General features: G+C 40.2%; 1 protein-coding gene and 1 long non-coding RNA gene across 2 annotated transcripts in view; one reads left to right on the top strand and one right to left on the bottom strand.

Moving 5' to 3' along the window:
* Positions 1–26289, top strand: part of LOC143732554 (uncharacterized) — a 61740-nt gene that overhangs the window by 24303 nt on the left and 11148 nt on the right. The gene's annotated exons all lie outside the window — the stretch shown is intronic.
* Positions 420–10822, bottom strand: kctd9a (potassium channel tetramerization domain containing 9a). The gene is made up of 12 exons (XM_077223709.1): positions 10621–10822; positions 9478–9599; positions 7741–7784; positions 7483–7579; positions 5137–5195; positions 4889–5017; positions 4529–4596; positions 3972–4067; positions 3737–3886; positions 3532–3637; positions 3298–3431; positions 420–2307 (listed from the first exon to the last, which is right to left on the bottom strand). The coding sequence occupies exons 1-12, from the start codon at positions 10666–10668 to the stop codon at positions 2191–2193; spliced, it is 1170 nt and encodes a 389-aa protein (XP_077079824.1). The 5' UTR covers positions 10669–10822; the 3' UTR covers positions 420–2190.

The raw sequence follows: 26289 nt of genomic DNA, 5'->3' as shown, positions 1-26289 counted from the left end.
CCATGTATGAAGAGAGACAGTTTAGATAAGATCATTTCTAATATGCTGATTTGCTGCTCAAGAAACATTATTATTCTTTATTAATATCCACAAAAATATTACGCATAAACTGTTTTCAACACTGATAATAAAAAAATTATTATTTCTTCAGCAGCAAATCAGCATATTAGAATGATTCCTGAAGGATCACGTGACAATGAAGTCTAATGATGCTGTAAATTTCAGGTTTGATCAGGAATAAATTACATTTTTAAACATATTAAAATATAATAATATTTCACAACATTTAAACATTTACTTTATTTTTGATCAAATAAATGTAGCTGTGGTGAGCATAAGAAAAAACAAAAAATCTTACCGACCCCAAACTTTGAGTGTTAGGGCATACATCACACATAAATAAAGACAGACAACCAGACTTTGATTATAACAGTCTATTTATGGAAACACTTCCGTAATAGAGTGCAACAGGGTTCGGTAAAGAGAGAACCGATAGATCCTCCCCTCCACCGTTTACATAAATACAGCCTGATACATACATAAATAGCTTGCACCCTTTTCATAAGGGTCTGATATACATAGATATCACACTTAAAGTGCAAAAGTCTATTTTGATTGCCTTCATTTAACAGGATTGATGGAGTACCTACAATAAAAATTTTAAACGAAAATCAACAGCATGTTTTATAACAAAGAACTCTGACATGTCAGAAATCTCTGACCGAGATGGTTAGGTTCTCATTTAACATTGCAGCAAATAATCTAGGAATAGTTGAGCAGCATTTAATAAACGTGCTACTTCTTTCTACACAGAATTTGTGGACACAAATGCACAAACAAAAGTCAAACAAAAAGTGGGACAATATTGATGAGCATATGTTATATCAAAAACACTTTACAATAAGGTTTCATTTGTTAACATGATTGATTGTATTTACAAACAACTAACAACGAGCAATACATTTGTTACAGTATTTTTTGATCTTTGTTAATGTTAGTTAATAAAAATACTGTTTGTTCAAGTTAGTTCACATGCAGTGCATTAACTTATGTTAACAAATATAATAATGGATTAGTAAATGTTGAAATTAACATTAACTAAGATTAATAAATGTTGTAGAAGTATTGTTTATTCTTAGTTTATGTTAACTAATCTAGTTAACTAATGAAACCTTATTGTAAATTGTGACCGTTATATCATGATAAACATTACATAAGGAAGCACTGGATTTGATAATGACCCTACAAACATCACATGAGAATTTTTGGTGTGTGTCGGTCACTTTAACATTTCACTTCAATGAAAATAAAAACATGGGGAAAATAAGAACTCTGAAAAGCGAAAAGCATACAATTTCCAGATATGATATAATGATATGATAAAATAGCATATTGGCACCACTGGTTAATTATTGTGCATATTAACCTATGGCTAAGTGTTACTACACAGTTATCAAAAATTAAATAGGTTTTGCAAGAACGCAGCAAAATGTGGTTTGCATTTGGTTGAAGTCTTTGTCTGACTGCATGGATTCAATTACTAAAAATGTCTAAAAACGAGAACGGGTTGTATGGGAGGTAGATCAACAAATGGCAAATCGAAAAACAAAATAAGCAATAATGTAAAAACAGAATATATAAGAGCTGTATGTTTATGTTGCATATTTGACACCAGAACTGTCAGTTATATGAGATGTTTATATTATTAAGATATATATTATATATGAGTTTGTTTCGCCTGCGGTAAGCTGTGCAACAATAAGCCTCCTATAAATTCATTGATAAATCTAAAATTCGATAGAGATATTTGGTTGTACTGATTGATTGAAATGTTGACTTCATTATTTGAGACAAAACACAACATGAAACGTATACATTCAGTAAAATCGAACAATAGTTCAACGCAAAGCATAAATAAAAACAAAACCAAAAGCAATAAGTTTGGTTTGACAAACGATCTTTTTAAATATTTGGAATCTCTACGATAAGCTTTTGCTATGTTGGCCATGACTTCAGACCCTGGATGTGCACTAGTGCATGAGAGTAAAGCTCAAAGATTAGAGGTGGGCAAACCAAGTGCTAGTATTGCATACGGTTTCACGGGAGCGTGAAACGAAAAGGGGGTCGGGGTGAGGGAGTGCTGGGAATAGCTGGCTGGTGAGGTTTCTGGGCAGGGAACAATGTAATTGGTTATCTCACACTTTGGGACATGTGCAGTGGAGTCAGCATCTCCTCAAAGATGGCTCCTTTCACATTTGAACCACGCAGATTCGCTTCCTGTAGATCACAGCCTGAGAGATCGCAGTTCTGCACACACAAAACCTTTTTTAGTGCAATAATGGTGTCACTAGATGCCCCAAAGTAACACACCTTCAATCACTTACATTTACACAGACCCTAAATAGTCCGACCGTAATCAGCCTAGAGCACAGTCCAAATAAAAAAAATCACGTGTAAACTCGTCACTCGGAATGAATTGACCAATGAATCGAGAGGACATGTAAACGCTTTGTTTGTTTCTTGATGTAGAAATGGCGTAATGATGTAGAAGTGGCGTAATGATGAGTGGAATGAGTTGTTTTTTAACAAAGTCGTGTCAATCCAAAATTCTCCTTCCACTCATCGACTGTGAGAAGGTGCAAGAAGCATCCCAGCAGTCTTTGCTTCGAACTCTCCTGCACAGACGCCTTGTTTTGGGCACAGGAAGTTATGTTTTTACTGCTTGATAAATATAAGCAGCACGGCACAAAGCGTCATGTGCTAGTCTTCTCCTAATTAGGACGCGCAATAGGTATTAAAAGCATAATTCAACCAAAAACGAAAATTCTGTCATCATTTACTACATACAATTTAAAAATTGTTCCAAACCTGCATTAATTTCTTTCTTCTGCTGAACACAAATGTTGGTAGCCAAACAGTTGATAGACCCAATTGACTTATTATTTTTCCATACTATGAAAGTCAATGGGGTCAATCAACTGTTTGGCTACCCATATTCTTTAAAATATCTTCTTTTGTGTTCAGCAAAAGAAAGAAATGCATGCAGGTTTGGAATAACTTGAGGGCGAGCAAATGATGACAGAATTTAAATTTTGGGGTGAATTATCCCTTTAAGACTGCTTTTTAAAACAATGAGGATGGTTATTATGAGACTGTATATTCGTGCAGTGTGTGCTTTTCAAATGATCAAATCCGATTTTTGTGACAAACGCACACATTGACCGGATCCATCAATCAGATTGAAATCCTTCACACAAAAGGTGTCCATGTAAACGTAGCTACTGTAGCTACTCTCACCTCAAGATCTGTGCCGGCTAATGTAGCACCTCGCAGGTTACAGTTCTTCAGCTTAGCATTCTTCAGCGTAGCCACACGCAGATTAATACCAGTCATCTGACTGCCCTCCATGTCAACTCCCTTCAGATTAGCCCCTAAAGTGCACAGAGAGTAACATGACAATGCAACATTAATGTGGCATAATTTCCATTAGCAATGATGTTCTATGACTAATTGTGTGTGCAGGAGTTTTACCCTCTAGATTGGCCTTGAGCCCAGAGGGATCCTCGAAGTTACATCCTTTAAGGGACGCTCCCTCCGCGTTGGAGCAGAGCATCTTCACGCCCTGAAGATTAGCACCCTGGAAGTGATCAAGCAAGAAGAAGAAAGTGATCAAGTAAGACTTCATATCAGTTCAAGAGGATTAAAACCAAACGAAAGCGAGAGATGGTCAGCTCACATCCAGGTTGGCTCCGGAAAGGTCCGCTCTCTCCAGGTTTGAGCAGCACAGGTTTGCATAGGTGAGATTGCAGCGACTCAGATTAGCCATCTTAAAATTAATATAGCGCAAATCCAGCCGAGATAGGTCCGCTCCACTGAAATTAAGACCCTGAGAGGGGAAAAGACACCTCAATACCAACATCAGACTGACTAATACACCTGACTGAACAGTTACGAAAACAAAAGTCTTCTACCTGACAGCGTAGCTCTGATTTGGTTGGTGTAGCCAGCAGAAAACGAACAAATTCCTTCCGTGAGAGTGGAGAGTGGTCTTCGGGTGGATGGGAATTCTGCATATCATGGAAAAATGTAATTAAACGTATGCATATACACAACCTCAAAAAAGTTTGGGGTCAGAAAGATATTTTATTTTTGGAAAGAAATTAGTAGTTTTATTCATCAAGGATGCATTAAATTGATACAGATATTAAGCAGCACAACTGTTTTCAATACTGATAATAATTAGAAATAAGCACCAAATAGGCATCTTTAGAATGATTTCTGAAGGATCACGTGACACTGAAGACTGGAGTAATTATGCTGAAAATTCAGCTTTGATCACAGGAACAAATTACATTTTACAATATATTACAATAGAAAACAGTTATTTTAAATTTTAAATATATTTCATAATAATACTCTTTTTTTACAGCATTTTTTATCCAATAAATGGAGCCTTGGTAAGTTGATGAACAAACTTTTGAAAGGTAGTGTGTGTGTGTGTGTGTATATATATATAATTTAATAATACCTTAATGGTGACTTCTAGCTGCTCTGCCAGTTGCTCTATTCCAAAGAATCGAGCTTCTTCTAGTACTCCTATAAAACATAAAAAAAAATCAACTAACTAAAGAATAAAACTGACTTAGGTTATGACAAGAATATATTTTTGTTATTAATTGCAATTATTTATTTGACAATGGTGTATTTTAATAAATTTTCCATGGCTGTAACTTTATAAAAATCCTTGAATTATAGTGATTTACCAAGATTAAAATTGATTGCAATAATCTACATCCCATTCCTGAATGTACCATCTAATGTATACCTAATAAACTAGATAAGAACTATCATCTAAGAATACTTTAGTTAACATTCAGGCCTCACTCACCGAGTAAGTTGATTCCTTCATTTACAATGATCTGGCCATGCCTAAGGTAATTCAGGATGGGCTCAAAGTACTCTGGGCTTCGATCGATGAGGTAAGCCCCTCGTTCATCCTGCTTATTACCCCATATATCTGCAGATCAAGAAAGCGGGGAAAAGAACTCTGATATAACTGTCCAACAAACTATTTGATGAACCTGCAAAACAAACAATGCTTAAATCAGTCAGTGAGTGTACGGGAACTAAACTTACCCTTCTCTCTGAACATGTGTGCCAGCATGCTGTCAGGCTCCTTACTCACAAGAGTACTCCTTAAACAAGAGCAAACACAGAGAGCAGACATCAGAAATAGACACCTAAACGACAGACCAGTGCAGACTAGTGATGTTTTAGCATTATTTATATCAGTGGTGTCCAATCCAGCTCATGAGGGCCACTGTCCTGTAAAGCTTAACCAGAGAATGTCTAATATGGGGAGAACTTCCACTCTCAGTAAATTTCCGGCTTCTGAACTGGTTGCAGTTCCACTCTGGCTCCATATGGACGAGTGCAGAATGAATGGAGGTCAATGGAGCTATACCCCTGAAAATCCACTTTTCTCAGGATATAATTTTTTGTCTAGTAATTTGAATGTTGTATTCTAAAGGAGATGCAAAGAAATTCCTCATTGCTGGGTGTTAGACTTTTTAGAGTCACTTATTTGCTTTAAAAAGTCTTTTAAAATGTCAATGACGTCATACACATCGTACGACCAGAGATACTGCTTTAAGGCAATCCTTCAGTCACTTTGGTGCTTTCGCGCTCCGCACTTTCTTTTCTCTCGAGGCATCGACCACACCGCTGACACAGGTAAATACACGCGCTAGAAGAGTTTTTTGTTGTTGTTGTTTTAAAAGACCACGCCGAAAATACACACACACATTCTGGTCTCGCTTCGGATGCCACGATGCCATCAAGCGGTATCTCTGGTCATAACAGTCCTTCACTGACCAATCAGCGTTCATTAATAACAACTCAACTTGTAAGAAATCGGAAGGACACAAGTACTCTTTCATTCAACTTTCGACCTATAACCCATGTTGAACTTGCAAAACCTACAATCAAATCTGAGATTTATCAATGGCAAACGGGTGAAAGAGACAAAATTAGCAGTCTAGCTCCATAGACTCCCATTCATTTTACACTCATAGGCGATCGCCCCCAGTGGAACTCTGGTGGAACTACAACCAAAATTCGGTACAATAGGACTTAATGAGTGAACAGGCTCTCCGTAGACGGGCTCTGGCTTAACTCAAACCCCAATTAAACACACCTGAACCAGCTAATTAAGTTCTTACTAGGCATACTAGGAACTTCAAGCCAGATGTGTTGAGGCAAGTTAGAGCCAAACCCTGCAGGACAGTCAGTGGCCCTCCAGAACCGAGTTTGGACACCCCTGATATATGTACTATTATACTACGGGGCTGTTGAATGCTTGATTCTGATTGGTTGAGGAACGTTCTAAGGTGTGCAATTATTTTCAGGGAAACACACAGCTAATGTAGTTCCAGGCAGGGCTTGACCGCATTACTGTTCCATATCACTTCGCCAAATGATTTCAGTTATTTCATAGGTCCTTAAAGCCGACGACAGCAAAAGAACCAAAACCTACAATGACACTGACCTAGCAAATAAATAAAGTAAACAATTGGGTAAAAAAAAAAAACTCTCCCACTCAAACATACACACATACAGTACGGACACACACACGCACAGAAACGTATTGTCAGCGCTGCTCTGATGATTTTATCAGTAAAATAGATAAGCAACTTAAAAGCTACATGACATTTCTCAATAGCAAGGTAATAGCCGCGCTGTTCTTGAAGCAGATAAACATACAGTTTTCCCTATTAGTAAAGATGCTGCTGCCAAACAGTGTTGAAAGACACAGACTCGGGTCTCTCTCTCTCTCTCTCTCTCTCTCTCTCTCTCTCTCTCTCTCTCTCTCTCTCTCTCTCTCTCTCTCTCTCTCTCTCTCTCTCACTCTCACTCTCACTCTCACTCTCACTCTCACTCTCACTCTCAGTGGCTCAAGCCTCCGTTACTAGCCGTAAAAAGACGTTTGGAAATTATAAACGGAGGAGTGGGATTAGATGCGTAAGAAATTAATCCTACACACGAGAGTTTTTAAGGACAAATACCTGAGAAATCTCTTGAAAAACAACATCTGAACAATGTCTTGAGGTGTGGTAGCCGTAGTATAAGCGGAATAATTGACTCCTGCACACCTGAGGTGTAATCATCCACCACTTCAGGTGTGCATTATTTTTATAATAATTCAACGGACCAATCGGGACCATCATCAATTATTCCCTACTTAATATAAGCACTCAAGATTAAGCATTGCTGTGATTTTACTATGGTAAAGATGGTTTCCTTCTTGTCTAAAAACACCTCTTAACTATTGTCAAATCACAGCCTTTCGCTTTATTTCCTTTCACTTCTTTATTAATTTACAAAAATGTCTATTAAGAGTTGTTACAGTAATAGATAAGAACTTGATTTTCCAATGAAAGTTACAGTAAGCCAACAAGACAGTAAATCATGCTGCATGGTTACCTAGTGGTTGTGAAATGCCGCCCACCGATATTCAGCGTCAGCCAATCAGTGTGCGATCCTGAGATGTCATCTGACGTTTTCCCATCACTCTGAGGATCTAAAACACAATCACAGTCATAGTTTTACACACTGACCTATTTGTACACCTTCAGTTTCACTGAATATCTATAAAACACTTTATGCAAAAGTGTCTTTTTACAATTTAAATGAAAAAAGACTAAGCTATTCATTTGATCAAACAAAATGATGTTAGCTCACCGATGAAAGCGTCTCCTTCCGACACATATAGCACATCATCATCTCTGTGTAATACATACAATAATCAGTCAGTATATCCGATACATTACCTCTCATTTGCCTATCCCACTCAAGAATCAAGTACGAGGCTCCGGTGTAACCGATTACACTTTATTTCGATGGTCCCCTTCAGACATTATATTGAGTATAAGCAGAGTTGGGAAAGTTCACTTTCTACATGAACTAGTTCAAAGTTCAGTTCACAAATTTTAAAATGAACTAGTTCAGTTCATAGTTCATACTTAAAAATGTTGAACTACTTCATAGTTCTTTTTTTCCATATGATATTGTGAGCTATTATTTTTTCAAAATTATTGCCACAGCCCATACAGAAACACAGACACCACTTATTTTATCGGCGGGCAAAGTTTGCACAGATATGTACGATTTTTCCCATCCTCACCGACCTTGTCATAAAACTCTTTTAAATGATCATACGATACCTTCTTGATGATTTTTGTTTTGATGTGGCGGTGCGACAATGGTGGCTGGTGTTGCTAGATTGTGTGTTTTTCCGCTAGATATTAAGGCCTGTTTACGGTGTGTGTTAGCCGGGTTTTCGCTCTATAGAAATCTGGCACTTCTTGAACGAAGTTAAACTGAGAGAGCGTGCCGTTCACAGACACCAGAATGAACAAGTTCACAGTAACGTTCATCAGGCAGTAATACAGTACGTTCAGTTCACGTTCGCCCAAAATATGAACGAGTTCATGAACAATCATTCAATGAACGCGTTCAGGCACAACACTGAGTATTAGTAATGCTGCACCTACATCATGGGGCCCCCAGTGACTGAAATATGTTTTACAAATAAATTATATTTTCAACTTGAAGGTAAATATGCATATTGTATAGACTGGGTAAACCCAGCCTGATATGCCAGCGATTTGATTTCGCCCTGCAGCTCAGGCTGGAAATCTGTACATTCTTTTATCCAGCTTCCGTTACAGTTTTGAGGGGGACCAATCACAAACCGGCTTATCCACCTGACGCGCTATTGGCGGGTTTAATCACATCCAATTCCTTTTAACCTCTTGAAGATGCTCAATGGCTTCTTTTTAATTTAGCAAACGTATCGCTCAAGTGGGTGTAAATACCACTCACTTTCATTATTTTTTTTTTGCACAACCTGCAAAAATCGCTCTATGCCATCGCTGCTTCTGCAAACAGCTGATCAATGCTCCAAACCAACACGTTTGTTGTTTTCGAGTTTTCGCTGCAAAGTTCGTCACCCGGATCGTTGGTCTGATTGGTTGAAGGACTATCCAATTGCGTACAGAGTCATTTGAACTATGCCCGTTGATCACGCATCTTGTGCAGTAGAAAATACTCCACAGACCAATGTTCAATCCTAAAAGATTGAGCTTGGTCTGGTGATAGCCAGACTACATATTGTATGTATTTTTTATAAAATCATAGTAAAAATTCACATCAAGATTAGAATATAATTTGGTAGAATAAGGGGTTAAGGTTAGTAGAAAAAGTTGACATGTAGATGTGAAGTTACGTATAGTCAACATTATGTCTAAAGAGGACCATCGAAATAAAGTGTAACAGGTCATCTTTGTTAACTCATCTGTTTATTTAAAGCAGGTTTAAATAACAGAATAGCAATTTGTTTTGCTTTTTCATATTGTTCCCATCATTGTCTTTCATAAATGAATGAATGATAGTTGAAGAATGCCAATGCAACTGTACCTTATGAGCGCAATGTCATCTATAAGACCACCTTTCCCATTATATAGGTTACAAGCCCTGATTCCCAATTTATTGCTGGCGACTGTCAAAAGATCAGGCAGAGTCCCATAAACGGCTACAACCTGCAAAAGAAGCAAAGACGTGAAGGCATTAATATTGCAATGTTTGCATTACAGTGTTAGAATGTTTATTACAATAATTGGTTACACTTTATTTTAATGTGTCTGTGTTACAGTGTAATTATACAATTAAGTACTGAGTAATATTAATTAACTACATATACTTAGTATTAGTATAAATTGCATGTAATTGTTCATAATTTATAGTTATATTACTATATTAACTAGATGTAACATGTAACAAGGACACTGTAAAATATAGTGTTACCCAATAATTATTATGGAAACAGTTAATGAGGTTCCAATTGTACTAGTTAACATGAACTAATATTGAAAACACACATCTAAAGCATTTTTTAATCTCAGTTAATGTTAATGTCAACATTTATTATTACATTATTACAATCAAAAGTTGTATCCGTTTATATAATTTAATGGACCTGAGCTGATATGAACTATAAAGGACCAGTTGTATTTTTAATAACTAATGCTAACAAAGATGAATAAACAAAACTAACGTATTGCTCATTGTTATTTCATATTAGTTAATACATTGACTAACTAATGGAACCTTATTGTAAAGTGTTACCACCCTTATTATTATCATCATTGCGAGTTGTTGTCTGGGTGGATAATGTGGAGTAAATAAAGCAATATCTTTCACTATTATAGAATATTTCAATAAATATTCAATATTAGTAGTTTAACTGAATACATATGAAATATGCATGTTTATTTAAGTATAGTAAAAATATTTAAACAATATTTAAATGTATTAACGAGTTACGTCAATACATTTATATTTAAACAAATAACGAGCTATAATAATAAACAATAATGTTAAAATAACAGTAGAGCGAGCTCTTATCATGTGGCCTTAAAATATCATCAGGAGTAAAATAATAACTTTATTAAATAAAGTGAAACACAGTAATAGTTTCATGCCATTAACAGGACATCACTGTCGGTCCACACAACACTTACAGGAGTTGGACAGGCTAAACGACTGCGTGTGTTCACTCACCTTGCCATTTTTGGAGGTTCCGTTGACAAAAAGCGTCACCCTTCGCATGCTTTGTTTGCACTAATTTAAAGTATTAACTGTACAAATATTAATAAATTAAATATCTCGCTAACTTATCTATGTATTAAACTAATATCTACGTTAGGAGAGTAGGAAGAACCAACCTAGCTACATTGTATCAAGATGACGTAGAAGCTGTCCAATCAAAATGAGAATACTGTTGCAGACCTCGATGATTGACCAATCACAGAACGCGTTTCATAAACTGGGGCCTGCGCTTCGGACCAATCGGACACAATTGTGGCGTTGGTTATTTTAATGAAAAACTTGCCTGGTGAGAATGGAATTTTGACGCAAGGGAAATGATTACCTCAGTGACTGTGGGCTGCTCAAATCAAGCTACTCATTCATTATAAAGCCGTATATAGGACTGTGGGAAGTATTCTGGAAGTCCCAGCCTATGATAGACTGTAAACAAACTGTCAAGTTGAGGTAAAATCTAAAAAATAAAAATAAATCCAAAATCTCATTCTCATTCACTCTCATTCTAATGCAAAATTTAGAATTGAAAAAAATAGAATTGTGAGAATATGAAAAAAATAAAGAAAATAATTATGTGGCTAAGTATTCGATGATTTCAAAATGTTATATGCAGCATACAAGCCTTTATTCTACACTAGGGGGCAGACTAGGACTCGTCTTTTTATTTTATTTTATGTATTTATTTATTTAGATCCGCTTTTTTCTTTCCTATAAGTTTAACATGACATTCCAAGAAATTATCAATTGTTTACTTACTCTTGTGAACTATATATATATATATATATGCACACACAATATAACTTTATTTGTATTGACAAAACAATATGCAACAAATTGTAAAAATTTTCACCCACATGCATTCAAGGGAAACTGTGTTCAGGGACTAATAGCATGCATGAACATTATGATGTCCTATATAGTAATTGTCTATAAAGATCTAATGCAAGAAAAGTAGTAATGTCTGCATGTTCACACTTGTTTACTACACTAATTGTTATTTTAATAGTTCATATATTAAGTGCAATGAGAAACTCTTAATCTGTTAGAGCTGCTGCAAATTTACAACTCAACTGTTTACTGAGTGAGCCTATGTATTATCTTTTGTAATACTGACAGACAGTATTAAAAAATCCCCATAAGCTAATATTGTTACTTGGCCAACAGATGTGTCTTTCTATCTGGAGCATTTGGAAAAAATAAAATAGGCCACATGTAGAAGCATTGATAAAAGACGTTAAACAATAAGGCGGCGAGTGATAATTATAGCCGTCTGATTCTTACACGGTGGCCCCAATCTTATCTTCTGTAAAAAGACTGTCTTCCAGAATCTCCTGTAACTGTGTCTGTAACTGCCCACATGCTCTGCAAACACAGGGCCGATAATCACTTCTCTTGCTGTTGACAAAATTTCCTTCAGCTAAAGGGAAGTTTCCAGCTCTCCCTTGATTTCCCATTCAGGTTATGTGGGTTGTATTGCCTTCTTGAAAAATAAATGAGATAAGAGCCATATGTGCACACACTATATAGAGTGTGTTTTCTTTACACAGGTTTACAGAGATAACGTTATGACCTGTTTTATATTCAAAATTGCTGTCAAGCATTTAAGGTTTTCCTCCTTAACTGACCTTGTAAGACTTATTAGTTGTGTTATCAGTTTGGATGTTACCCAGATTACTTCTAGTCTTATAATGTTTGACTGATTACACATTTAATCAGTAAATGTGGAACCGAAGCACAGCTGTGGCACGGTGAAGTTTAGACTAGAAATACAACAAATCCATTCTTAAGCCTTCTCTGTCACTCTGACAATACACATTAAAAGTCGCGTTATCATCTGAACTGGACTGGTGGAGCAGGGTAGCAGAGAAATTTTAAAGTGCCTCCATTATGCTTTTTCGAATATCAGCTTTTATGCAGTGTGTAATATAGCTGTTTGTGAATGTAAAGGTCTGCAAAGTTTTAAAGACCAAAGTGCACAACAAATAAATGTATTGTCTCCTAAATGAAAGAAGCAATTCTGACCTGCCTGAAATGAGTCGTCAGTAATTACAATCTTACTTCCTGTTACAAATTGAATGTAACACATTTGCATAATGCCAGTCTATGGTCTTCATTGGCTGCTTGTGAACAACGTCTACTTTTCCCCTCAATTACTGTAGTTGAGACTGGAAGAGTCTTTGTTTTGTGTTGTGAACATGTTGAGAAGACGCTGTTTTCTGCTGCGAAAGCAAATCTACTTTGATGCACGTCCAAAGGATGAGACTCGCGCTGGAATTGATACAGTAAAACTAACGCCTGTTAAAGTTCGTATCACGGTATCAAGTGCTGAGGAAGATCCGGAGCTGAAATTTAGATATGCTAATGAGCGTTTGGTTTCCGACACACTTTGTAAAGATTAATATCAACAGACTGGACCATCTGACCAATCAGAGCAGGCTCTCGGAAAGGAGGGGCTTAGAGAGATCCAATCTTTTATCGAACTGTTTCAGACACTGTGAGAAAAGAGCTGATGCTTCAATGTATATTATGAGAAAATTAGTGTTTTTGAGCTTGAATTGCATGTAAACATATTGTAGGAGACTCCAAAACAAAAAGCCACTTTAACCTTAAAAGGATATGGAAAAAGTTTGAAAAACACTCAAAATAAAGTTGATACAATGGTGAACCTCCTCTACATTCGACATTTTCTGCCTTTTTTCATAAGATACAATAGGATAGGATAAATAACTTCAAATCAGCATGAAAAGGAAGTTTCGATAGTCTTTTCTTACCTATTGTGACGTAAATCTGAGTGAAACAGCTTCTTGAACAAGAAAAAAAAATGTAGGGCTGGACTTGATTTTGTCCACAGGTACTTGATTGGATGGTTGTGGTTTGCTATTGGTGGATCTCATGTGAGTGACAGGTTGCCCCGCCCTCGTGCCTGTAAACATATGAGAAGAGATGTTGCTGCAAGAGAAAGGGGAAGTTATTTTGATTAAAGATTACAGGGCACCTGAATTAACAAAAAAATAAAAGAAATCAAGAATCATTTATGTTCCATAAAATATACAAATTGTCCATTTTGATGACTTTTAAAAGGAATAGTTGGTAAAAAATTCTGTCAGTATTTCTCTGTGGAAGAAATTTCCAATTTTTTACACTGGTCTTTTTCATACAACAATACTTCATAACCACCTCCAAATACAGTGGAGAGCAGGATTGTCATAGTATATTATAACTCTGTATTATTTTTTATATAGAGATTTTTTTACACACACTCACACACACTAATGTAATATTTCAGAATATGGGTTTGAAATGACATGAGGGTGAGTAAACATCAAAAGATTTTTCATTTTTGTAGTAAACGTTGACTGGTTTGCCGTAGGTCCACTTTCTAGGTGACATACCTCCACTAAGCTATAGCAGAATAGAGAGTGCAGTTAGAGTAAAAAGTACTGTATAAAGAGGGAAGTGTAAACAGCAGTTCGTACTAAGCTTCTGTCTTCATGCGTGACTTGTGTAAATTGTCTCTAAGCAACTGTGGCTCTCAATATGGTTCTGAAATGGCTAATGGGTTGTAAAGTTCACAGAAAATTATGATAAACAACTATCCCTGCTGAAAGGGAGAAGACTTTTATATGTACCCTCTAGTGTAACATGCCTTTTGAGTTGAGGGTTGCTGGTTGTGTTTTGCTGAGATGTTGCTGAGGCTGATGAAAGTCACAGTGAAAGATTTCTTCAGTTTTGAGGAAACACCAGAGTTGTGTAAGAGCAACCCTTGTGCCAGTGGGTCGTCTGAAAGCTGCACCAGTCCATGAATAAAGCATCAGGTGCCGTGCAGCTCTGATTTGTTTTTTAGGAACTCTTTGAAATAAATCAGATGGATAAATAATAAATTCATACAGTCGGAGAGGAGACAAGATAAAGCAGAACACAAACACAGAGAGAGATGAAGGAAGAGAAATGGAAATCACAAACACTAAATTACCTTAAAAACATCTTTAATTACTTCCACATTACTTTTATCGGTAGCTTCCTACCGTTAGTATTAACAGAATTGCTTTCTAACAATAACATAACTATATTTTAATTTTTATAACATAACAAACTACCAAAATACATTTGAGGAAAATGTTGCTATATGGCAAATCTGTACCACAATGGAAAATAGTAGAGAGAAAAAATCCTCTTACAACTTGATGTATAAATATACCAATTCACATAAGAAACTCTTGGAACAACTACAAACTCAAACTGGGTGACTTTTACCATTAACAATTTAATATTGCTCCTAAAGCTGAGCTCATCTTCCCTTTAGGAGTTCCCTCTACTTGCCCTTTCTGTAGAATATAATGGTTTAATTTGTTTAATACATACAAATCATTATATTATATAGTGTTATATTTATGCTAGTATGCATGTTATATAGTAAGTGTATTACTATAAACATTGCTAATTAAATAAATAAATTCAGTAATATAAATTATTCCACTATCTAAAAACAATACCGATGAGGAAATGCATTAGAGGTACAGAACTGCCATATATGAAAACGATCATAGGAACCATTTTAACATACGACTTTGTAAGAAATGTTCTGTAAATATAAAAACATTTAGTTAAAGTTGCAGAAATCCAGATGTCCAAAAAAAGTGTTTAATAGCACAAGAGCCAGATAAGTGCTGGTAGCTCAGGGAGCCAGGGAGGAGCCGGTAGCTCAGGGAGCCAGGGAGGAGCCGGTAGCTCAGGGAGCCAGGGAGGAGCCGGTAGCTCAGGGAGCCAGGGAGGAGCCGGTAACTCAGGGAGCCAGGGAGGAGCCGGTAACTCAGGGAGCCAGGGAGGAGCCGGTAACTCAGGGAGCCAGGGAGGAGCCGGTAACTCAGGGAGCCAGGGAGGAGCCGGTAACTCAGGGAGCCAGGGAGGAGCCGGTAACTCAGGGAGCCAGGGAGGAGCCGGTAACTCAGGGAGCCAGGGAGGAGCCGGTAACTCAGGGAGCCAGGGAGGAGCCGGTAACTCAGGGAGCCAGGGAGGAGCCGGTAACTCAGGGAGCCAGGGAGGAGCCGGTAACTCAGGGAGCCAGGGAGGAGCCGGTAACTCAGGGAGCCAGGGAGGAGCCGGTAACTCAGGGAGCCAGGGAGGAGCCGGTAACTCAGGGAGCCAGGGAGGAGCCGGTAACTCAGGGAGCCAGGGAGGAGCCGGTAACTCAGGGAGCCAGGGAGGAGCCGGTAACTCAGGGAGCCAGGGAGGAGCCGGTAACTCAGGGAGCCAGGGAGGAGCCGGTAACTCAGGGAGCCAGGGAGGAGCCGGTAACTCAGGGAGCCAGGGAGGAGCCGGTAACTCAGGGAGCCAGGGAGGAGCCGGTAACTCAGGGAGCCAGGGAGGAGCCGGTAACTCAGGGAGCCAGGGAGGAGCCGGTAACTCAGGGAGCCAGGGAGGAGCCGGTAACTCAGGGAGCCAGGGAGGAGCCGGTAACTCAGGGAGCCAGGGAGGAGCCGGTAACTCAGGGAGCCAGGGAGGAGCCGGTAACTCAGGGAGCCAGGGAGGAGCCGGTAACTCAGGGAGCCAGGGAGGAGCCGGTAACTCAGGGAGCCAGGGAGGAGCCGGTAACTCAGGGGGCCAGGGAGGAGCCGGTAACTCAGGGGGCCAGGGAGGAGCCGGTAGCTCAGGGGGCCAGGGAGGAGCCGGTAGCTCAGGGGGCCAGGGAGGAGCCGGTAGCTCAGGGAGCCAGGGAGGAGCCGGTAGCTCAAGGAGCCAGGGAGGAGCCGGTAGCTCAGGGGGCCAGAGAGGAGCCGGTAGCTCAGGGGGCCAGGGAGGAGCCGGTAGCTCAAGGAGCCAGGGAGGAGCCGGTAGCTCGGGGAGCCAGGGAGGAGCCGGTAGCTCGGGGAGCCAGGGAGGAGCCTGTAGCTCGGGGAGCCAGGGAGGAGCCGGTAGCTCGGGGAGCCAGGGAGGAGCCGGTAGCTCAGGGAGCCAGGGAGGAGCCGGTAGCTCAGGGAGCCAGGGAGGAGCCGGTAGCTCAGGGAGCCAGGGAGGAGCCGGTAGCTCAGGGAGCCAGGGAGGAGCCGGTAGCTCAGGGAGCCAGGAAGGTACCGGTAGCTCAGGGAGCCAGGGAGGAGCCGGTAGCTCAGGGGGCCAGAGAGGAGCCGGTAGCTCAGGGGGCCAGGGAGGAGCCGGTAGCTCAGGGAGCCAGGGAGGAGCCGGTAGCTCAGGGAGCCAGGGAGGAGCCGGTAGCTCAGTGGGCCAGGGAGGAGCCGGTAGCTCAGGGGGCCAGGGAGGAGCCGGTAGCTCAGGGGGCCAGGGCGGAGCCGGTAGCTCAGGGAGCCAGGGAGTAGCCGGTAGCTCAGGGAGCCAGGGAGAAGCCGGTAGCTCAGGGAGCCAGGGAGGTACCGCTAGCTCAGGGAGCCAGGGAGGAGCCGGTAGCTCAGGGGGCCAGAGAGGAGCCGGTAACTCAGGGGGCCAGGGAGGAGCCGGTAGCTCAGGGATGAGCCGGTAACTCAGGGGGCCAGGGAGGAGCCGGTAGCTCAGTGGGCCAGGGAGGAGCCGGTAGCTCAGGGGGCCAGGGCGGAGCCGTTAGCTCAGGGGGCCAGGGCGGACCCGGTAGCTCAGGGGGCCAGGGAGGTAGTGATAGCTCAGGGGGCCAGGGAGGAGGCCGTCAAATAGCAACCCACCAACAAATTTTCTTGGGAGTAGCTACGGAGCTACACACAATATGGCTGTAGCCATCAAGAAGAGTGTTGCATACTCTGGGCACAATTCTGGGGCTCCAGTCCCTAACGAAGATATTAATCTGGGGTCCTGTATTCTGTAATGAGCGCATGCTGGTGGAGAATCCAAAAGAAACACTTTATTATAAAGAAAACAAACACGTAGGTGTTTCACAGGAGAAAAAACAGAGGAACACAACCACTTTACCATAAATAAACGTGATTTGTGGAAAGACATCTTGAAAAAGAAGCTGACTGCTCCTGCTTACTTTTTTAGGGAATGATCTTTTAGCAGAAGCGCCCAGGGTTGAATGCTGCACTCTGTGCAAACACAATGAGGCAGAGAGATCCCACAGTGAGCTGCAGGCAAAGGAACAATTAAAATAGCTGTTTTCAGTGTAATCTCCTGGTTGCATTAAAATTGCCTTTGTTTGCTCTTTGCAGAAATGTCCTCTTTGTAGAGTTGAATGGAAAGAGCAATCGCTGTGCAACCGCTTGGCTCCAAAGCAAAATATGAATAAAGTGGGTAATGCCGGTCCTTTTCATACCCGGCATGCAAATCTCCCTGGCCAATGTTCATTGGCTCGTTTTGTTACCACTTGGAGGTGACTGGGCTCCCATGCGAGACCCCAATACGCCAGTCCGACGTAACGTCGAACGTGCCTGACTGAATGGGTAATCATGGCTTATATAAAGACTGGGTAATCAAGGTAGAAACAGAACAGGTGTGGTGAACTAATCGGTAACTATGGAAACAAACTAGTGGGGGACAAAAAATGAGGACAAAAGAAACAGGACCTAGAACAGAACCAAAACAAAACATACATGTGATCGTGATTGTGTTTGCTGGCCATGTGCTCAAGTTTTTGTTTTGGTTTGGTGTAAGGACATGGCTTTTCATGTTTGTTTCATTGTGCCATGTGCTCTCCTGTCTATTGTCTTACCCCACTCATCTTGTTAACTGATAATTGGTTAATTTGCCCCACCTGTCCTCTCTCGTTACCTGCTTTGTGTGCTCTCCCTATTTATTTGCAGTCCTGCGCAAGTTAGTCATCGAAGGTATCCTCGTGTGTCCTGATCCTGCCAAGTCTTGCTCTCTCGTTGATGTCTTGCACTGGGTAGTTTTTGTGATATTTTTTGTATTAATAAAAAGCCCATTACTCTGCTCTACCCATTTATAATTATGCAAAACTAAAATGTGTAATTAGGATTTCAGAGAAAATCAGAGACCTACCTGCAGAGTTCAGATCTGTCTGTAATTATCAAGATTTGTTGGAGCTGAACTTTGCAGGAAGGTAGATCTCCAGGAACAGGATTGGGCACCCCTGCAGTAATACAATCTTTCTTTCTTCTTCTTCATTTTTTTTTTTTTTGTGCATAAGAAAAGTTACACAAGAAATACATTTAATAGCACAAGGTATTGCATAAGATGGAGTCATTATTATGGGTCACAGATGGAGGAAAGCTGTCATCTATATCTTCTACACTGCGTTTGCTCTAATTTGGAGGAGACTGAGAGCACCAGTAGATCTGTTATCTTTGACATCTGCAGCACAGCATGAGGCATCAGATCAAACACCAAGGAAATGGTGTTTCAGATGGTGAAGTAACATCTCACTCTGCTCCTGTCTGGGCTGTCCATGGGTAAATTGTTTTTCTTACAGCGATGGAATTAATTGGAAAGTACCGAGTGAGTTTATGTGAGTGAGTCACAGTTTCACTCAGTCTGGACTGTGTTTTCCTGTTTGCACCATTTCCCGCCACTAATTTGTGGTTATGGTTTCTGATTTGAGTTTTCATCACTGGCAACTGTGTTTTGGTATTCACCTCATTTATATTTGTATTTTAGTCCCCTTGTTTCGGTTCATTGTTTTCGGGTCTCGTCTATGGTTAATGTACTTTCTTTATGTGAATTTACCTGTGGATTTATTAAAGACTGCCTTATTTCCTTCATCTTCATGTTTGTGTGTGTTCTAGCGACTTTAGTCCATGACATCAGCTCTGCGCTTCTGCGCGGATTCTGTTTTATTCCGGATGTTGTACTGATTTAAACAGATTTTTCTATAAGCTTAAAGAAAAATAATTGGGTTTTACTCGAACTTTTGAAAAGTTATTACCTTAAACCAAGTAATATTCTGCTTGCTAAAAGATGAAGTGTGATTTCCCAACCTCCAGCTGTTTTGGCTGCAGTCATGGAGAGGCTATGCAGTGTTTTGTAGGGTGAGAAGGGAAAGCCTTTGATGAATATTTTATGAGCGATCATTCAGCTAGTTTTCTGTGGCATGACAGCTGTGAAGAGTCCTATGCTCTCTGGAAACATCCTTTCTGTCAAATAGAATGGCATGCAGAAAAAGATGATAGTATAAGAGAGTCTTTGTAAAATCCCATTAGCTAACTTCAAGTTTAATGTAAAGCTAAGTGACTTTACCATCAAAGAATATTGTAAAGCTTACATTTATTTTTTAAGACATCTTTGTTAAATAAACTACAGGAAAGGACTCAAACTTACATCCTATCACGTTATACACTAGGACTGTGACCACTGGAGATATTATGTATGTAAGAACATTTTAACAATGTGCCAATTTTGAGTGAAACTGAATTTTCAGTACGAAATAAATGTAGAGATGGCTTAATTTTATCCATTAATGATTGAATCTCATGAAGTATTTAAATAATATAATTTTTTCTCAACCTCCGGGGCATGGTTATGTTATAGTAAATTTGATGAAAACATGCATAAAAACCCCTTGTTTTTACATGCTACACTTTAAATCAGAGGGTTGTTATCCATCAAGCTGGTTTTAAGTGATTGGTACAAGACTAGTTTGGAAGCTTATGTATCCCAGAAAGCATATAAATCATATTTATTTCTTGTAGTGCCACAGTTGTCAGATGATGCATGGTGCTTCTGTGTGTCATACCCCTATATTTATGATGACGTTCATACTGTACATAAAAGTGATATGAAATCTAAGTTTCTGTTCAAAAGAGAAATACTAGTCTACAATTTAACTTCATCATGAGCAGTTATGGTGACAGGACATCTGCCTTTAAACAAATTGTCATCGTTTATTTATTTAACATATTTTGTTGTTCCTCTATATTTTTTTTAATCAGCGCTAGCAAGTGATACATTTATTAGTGAAACAGGATCTTCAGCATGAAAGTTTGTCTGGGATTTTGTCATTGTAATTTGGATATTATAGAATATATAAGTAATATTATTAGTTAATATTATTTTTATTCTGTGTGGCTTTGGTTATGTCAGCAGAAATAAAGGTCTGTTCCCGAAGCCAAGAAAGCAATGGCATATTATGGGTTATAACTATGATGTAAACTAAAGACTAAACTGGCTAATGTAAAAGAGGCCAAAAACTGACAAGCTCTTTTATATGTCTTACTTTTCCTGAGATGAGGAATTCTAACTGCTTTCTTGATTCTATAATGTTGTCTTTAAATATAAGAATAATAAAAATGAAAATATCTGGGGCGAATGAAAGTAATATCCTTCGCAGAAAAACACTTCTGTCCCTGCAGCTGGATTCTTTCAAGGATCGGCCAGTGCTCGGTGTTTCTCATCTTTACTTATCACAAGACTTCATCCATCTGTCAACACATTAGGCCTCGGATCAGCAGTGAGAAAGCAGTCAGGATACGGATTCATCAAGGCTGAATGAAGCTAAATGACCAGGACCTTCTGTTGGTCTCCTCTCCTCCCAGAACCCCTGTAATAAATGAAGCTCATTTCCAAGTTAATAGCTGCCCTCATTTGTCATGCCTTATTTTCATGTTTATCTGTTTCCAGCTGATGCATAATGAGTTTGAGCATGTTTTCCACAATTTATCCACATCTACAGAGGAGTAACTGTGGTCAAAGGTGCTTGTTGATGAAATGAAGCTGCATTATTCATATTGAAAGGATGTGGATAAAATCACTTGCTCTCTGTTGCCCTTTTTTGAGCAGCTGTTATTGCTAATGGTCCTTCCTCCACAAAATGACCATATAAACCAGCAAAAACAAAGAGAATGGGGAATAAACAAAAATGACAAATTACTTTTTTCCATTCACGAATGCATATTAAAGGTGTATTCAGTAGATTGGTGCAAATTTACAAAGTTTTTACAAAGTTTTACTGAGTCGAAAGAATAGTGTAAACTAGCGTGAGATGAAGTCTCATAATTGTCATCATAAAAGTTTCCAATAACAAAAAGTATTTGAATTACATATAGAGCAGGTCACCTCTCTATTTCGCCATGACGTGACCAGCGGTGTTTCACTAAACGTCAAAGAGAATCCTTACGCTCATTGACTGCTACCTCTGTATGATACGCTAGCAGCGTAGCGCTGTTTGGTGATGCGAAGAGCGAAAATCAGACTATGAACATCTAATACCATTGTGGTGTCGGTACTTAAAGTACATGAAGAACAGTGATCCTAATGCTAGCTAAAGTACTAAAATGCACTTTTAATCCATATTTGAATGTACAAACATTTGCCATTTTAACTAACTATAGTTTCGCCAATATGCCACAGTTGCTATATTTGAAGAAGCTACAAACATATACAATAAATTTTTGCATTTGGCAAATGCTTATATTTAAGTCCCCCCGTGGTTGTTTATATGTCTATGTGGTGTTTTTAAGACAAACCATGTGCAAATTCATAAGTCAACACCATTGCTGAGTCATTTCACACACAGTACATAACCAGAGAGCTTCCATAATCCCATGCCTTTATTTGTATTTGTGCTTGGTGCTTTACAACTGTCATTTAGTGTAATTGCTTGAAGGTAGAGCAGGTGCTGGATCTCAGCTGTAATTAAATAGTCTATTTCAGTGCATTTCAGGCAATCCATTTAGTATTCCGTTTAATGTTGTGCTATAATATTTCTGTAACAGATACATGAACACAAAATGACGGATCGAGATCTATTTACACAAGTGTCACAAGTGGTTGTGGGGACTGGCGATGTTTAAATAAATAAAGTACTGTTTTCTTCCACCCAGCAAATGGTGTTCTAAACAGAAAGATGATTAAATATCCCAACGATTCAGACTGTCTTTACGTGAGGTTATCCAGGATTCTTGTGAATTCCACACGTTCATTTCTTGCTTTTGCAATAAAAAATATTTAATGTTGGTGATAAAAATGTATACACGATGTGTTCGTCTGTGTTCTTTTATCCTCTGTTAACCTCAGAACATGTGTTCTGGTGCCATATAATAATACCAATACTCCATATATGGATACAAAACTCTGAGACTTGACATCCTGTGAATAAGGCATGAATTTCACAGTTGCTCATTTAAGGCAGGTGAGAACTGAATCCTAAGGCAAAAGAGCAGATTGGAACATAAGAATGGGAGGTAGAAAGAGAGAAACACAGCATAAGGTTGGAAAAAACAAATCTTATTATAGTTATGGACTGGCGGATAGAAAGAGAGAAAATAAAAGTGACACAGGCTCATTAATACAGCTCATTCTGCTGTTTGTGTCCTGTCAAGTCTCTTTCTCCAGTTTTCCATGAAGCTGTCGGATTATTTGTCTAAGTCTTAGCAGGAATTACTCAAACTCCCATTCCCACTCATTAAAAGTGAAGTCAGACTGCTGTGGCACGACATGCTACATCCTAATAGGACCAATTATGTGAGGTAATGAACATTTTATTCAAATTAAAGTACATGTGGAAGAGAAAGATATGTTGTGTGTGACTCGTTTCTATTCATTTTTGAGATATGCATGACTTGATGTAGACGCTGTCCATAAAGCACATTCATACATCAGCTGGGATGTCTCATTTGATTGCTCATGCTGTTCTGTGCAATCCTTTCATTTAAACTGTGTATAGCAGTTATTCAGCAGTTCACTCGATTCAGAGCATGACACCCAATCTGTTGTCCGGTAGCATTAAATTAGATACATTATTATTCAAAAGGTTTGACATCCCTTGAATGTACACTTCAAATCTTAAAAGTAATTTTTTTCTATAACTGTACTTGCAGCGAATATAATTTACTGAAGTAAGAGGCCACTGAAGTAAAACTTAAAGAAAGTACACCTTGTGACTATATTTCTTAAAACTATGTTTCTTTAAGGAAATTTACTTTGTAATCATGTCAAATTAAAGTGTAATTACATATATATTAAATGCATGACGTACAAGTTTCATTAGAAGTTTCATTAAACTACATTTTAGTTACCATAAATGCTTGTTATGCTTGTTAAGTTACATATAAATATGTTCTACTTAAATGGGTCAAAAAGGCACTCTTAAGTTCAACTAATTTAAACTTAAATTTAAACTGTAATTAATTTTCATTTAATTGCAAATAACATGCAATACACTTTTCACCTGGAGTTTGATTGACAGTTTATCCGCCATTTTGTCCAACAACAGACTGTAGAGTAAGTATTTACGTCGGTTTCCTTTCAAGGGAACTTGAAGAAATGATGTTGTAGAAATGTTTATACCCACGCCACCATAATGACTAGTGTCTGTCTTGTGTGAAATCGTGAAGTGCAGCACTAAGACAAGAGCACCTGGGACCCTGGAGTAGAGCCCAAGTCCAGATTGTAAAACCTCACGAATGTGTGCGGTGAGGACCAGCATACCGCATAAAAACCTCTTGAAGTGATACTCCTGACAAAAGAGCCATAGAGGCAGCCATACTCTTAGTAGAGTGGGCTCAGACTGACATAGGTGAAGGTTGTCGGGCCGACTCATAATTTTCCACTTGTTCATCCTCTGCTTCAATGCTGGGGACCCCAAAACAGATGAACAGCTGTTTTGATTCAATCCAAAGGGCAGCTCTGTGGACGTAAGCATCTGATGCCCGAACTGGACATAGCAGATTGTTTCCTACCTGGTCTGGATCCTGGAATGGAGGAGGACAGAAGGCCTGCAGAACAATAGATTTAGCCACATTAGTGGCTAGAAAGACGTGCTTGCATCTTAACCGAATCCCATACCACACCTAGTAAAGGGATCCTCTGTACTGGAGAAAGCACACTCTCCTTGGCGTTTAGCCTTAAGGAAAGGGTGTACATGTTCAATGACCCCTTTCCCCAGCAGAGTTTTTACCTCTTGTTCCATGACCAGAGCCTGCTCGGGGCCTACCATTGTGGGCAGGACCCCCATAAACCTGGGCGGGGTTGGCATAACGGCCCCCTGAGGGCACCAAGGTGAAATGGGCACCCGATAATGAGGTGTTGACCACTTCCCCCCAGAGGGGACTTTCCTCAGAGGTCTTACTCCACTGGCTTCAGGACCTCTTTCCCGCTCCCTTCTTGACAATAATGACGGTCAGAGCCGTCGCATAGACTGTGCGAACTGTGCAACCGCACATGGCCTAGCGCCACTAGGGGGCCTCGCAATCCTGCTGTTTTTTTTTTGGGGGGGGGGGGGGGGGGTTCCAACAAATTAAGCGGGTTTTTCATTGTCGCTATGTAATGCGTCCCCACTGAAGACGGAAGAGGGAGAAAGCTAAAGCGAGGGAAAGCCAACATGTCAGCTGCAAGAGAACGCGACCGATTTCGCAAGCACGAATCAGGTTCTGAGAGGCAGAGCCGAGCAGGGGAGGGGTGGGGGGGGGGGGGGGGTGGAGGCCTCGCATTTCAAGTTCGCACAGGGCCTCGCACCCCACCTGCGACGGCACTGATGATGGTCCTCAGATCAACCTTACGCCAAGAAAGGCTGCGGTTGTGAGCGCCTCCCCAGCCTCAATTCTTTCATTGGGGGAGCTTGGGTGGCGACTGTTTAGGGCTGCTCCCTCTGAGCCCTGAGAGCGGCTGGGGAGAAGTTTCTGCCGCCTGTATGCTAGCCTCCTGAAACCTCTCAACAACTGTATTGACTGTGTCGCTGATGAGGCCAGGAGGTGACAGAGAGGCATGAGGATGTTTTTATCTTTCTCTTTAATGGCGCTAAGGTTGAGCCACAAATGTCTTTCCGTGGCCACCAAAGATCTGTGGCCCAACGCAGCCCGCTGACTCCGTCCAGCCCTGCTTGCATCAGTGACATTGTGTGAAGACGTGCTGCTGCCTGACCAGACGCTGAATAAGCCTTACCCACTATATATATATGAATAAGCGTTGTTCTGACCAGCTTTGTTGGGTAACATCGGGGCCTTCAGGGACGATGCAGACTCAGGGGAGAGATAGCTGGCTAGCGTCTATTCCACTTTAGGCATCGCCTCATAACTGTGCTCTTTATATCCCATAATCGATTAATAGTTTGATGTTTGTGAACTGTACACACGATAAGAGACTAGGAAAGTCAGGAGATCAGGAAAAAAAACGGTAGGCCCTGACACAGAGGCTGTGACAGCGAGGGCATGAAGCGTTTGTCTAGCTTGCTTTTGGGACGAACGTCCTAAATCTCAGCCGGTCAGTCGACGATTAATCTGGCAGCGCGAGTCACAAACTTCATCAACTCCTCATTCACAGGAGAGTGAGGTGGTGTGTCCTCAACATCTCCTGTATCAATGCTTACAATATCTAACTACTCAGAGCTAGATGATTGTAGCACGGTGGTTCACTTGGGGGGAAGAAACTGCAGTGCGTGCTTCCAAACCCTGAGAGAAGTCACAGGATCCAGCAGGTGAAGACAGGGGTAAGGCCAGGCATGTCTCTTACCCCCCGTTAGATCCACTTGCGATCCCCATGACCTAGATCACTGTTGTGCCTCGGCAGCAGCGGGACCCGAGCCATAAGGAACGTGAGACTGAGAACCCTTCCTTGAAGTGCGCCAGGCGGGAGTGAAGCTTCTCTAATGGAAACTGTTCACAATTCTCACAGCCAGCTCCCTCGAGAGCTGACTGTTCATGCTCCGATTCCAAAAAAACAACACATAAATCATGTGTATCCCCACCCGTGATGTAGCGTGGGCAGAAATGAACACACAATCTAAAATGCTGCTTGCTCGCCATAATATATAACTGC

Source organism: Siphateles boraxobius, unplaced genomic scaffold (assembly GCF_051911475.1).
Source record: "Siphateles boraxobius isolate OS27281-9 unplaced genomic scaffold, OSU_SipBor_1 9, whole genome shotgun sequence".
Lineage (NCBI taxonomy): Eukaryota > Metazoa > Chordata > Actinopteri > Cypriniformes > Leuciscidae > Siphateles > Siphateles boraxobius.
The sequence above is the reverse complement of the archived record's forward strand: the minus strand, read 5'-3'. Positions and strand labels throughout refer to the sequence as shown.

What these genes read in the sequence shown, in the direction of transcription:
- kctd9a (XM_077223709.1), bottom strand. Translation starts at nt 10,668, where the DNA reads ATGCGAAGGGTGACGCTTTTTGTCAACGGAACCTCCAAAAATGGCAAG. An exon ending in TTTCCGGAGCCAACCTGGAT is followed by an intron (nt 3,638 to 3,736) that starts GTGAGCTGACCA and finishes GATCACTTCCAG; the next exon opens with GGTGCTAATCTTCAGGGCGT. An exon ending in TAGCCGGCACAGATCTTGAG is followed by an intron (nt 2,308 to 3,297) that starts GTGAGAGTAGCT and finishes TTGTGTGTGCAG; the next exon opens with AACTGCGATCTCTCAGGCTG.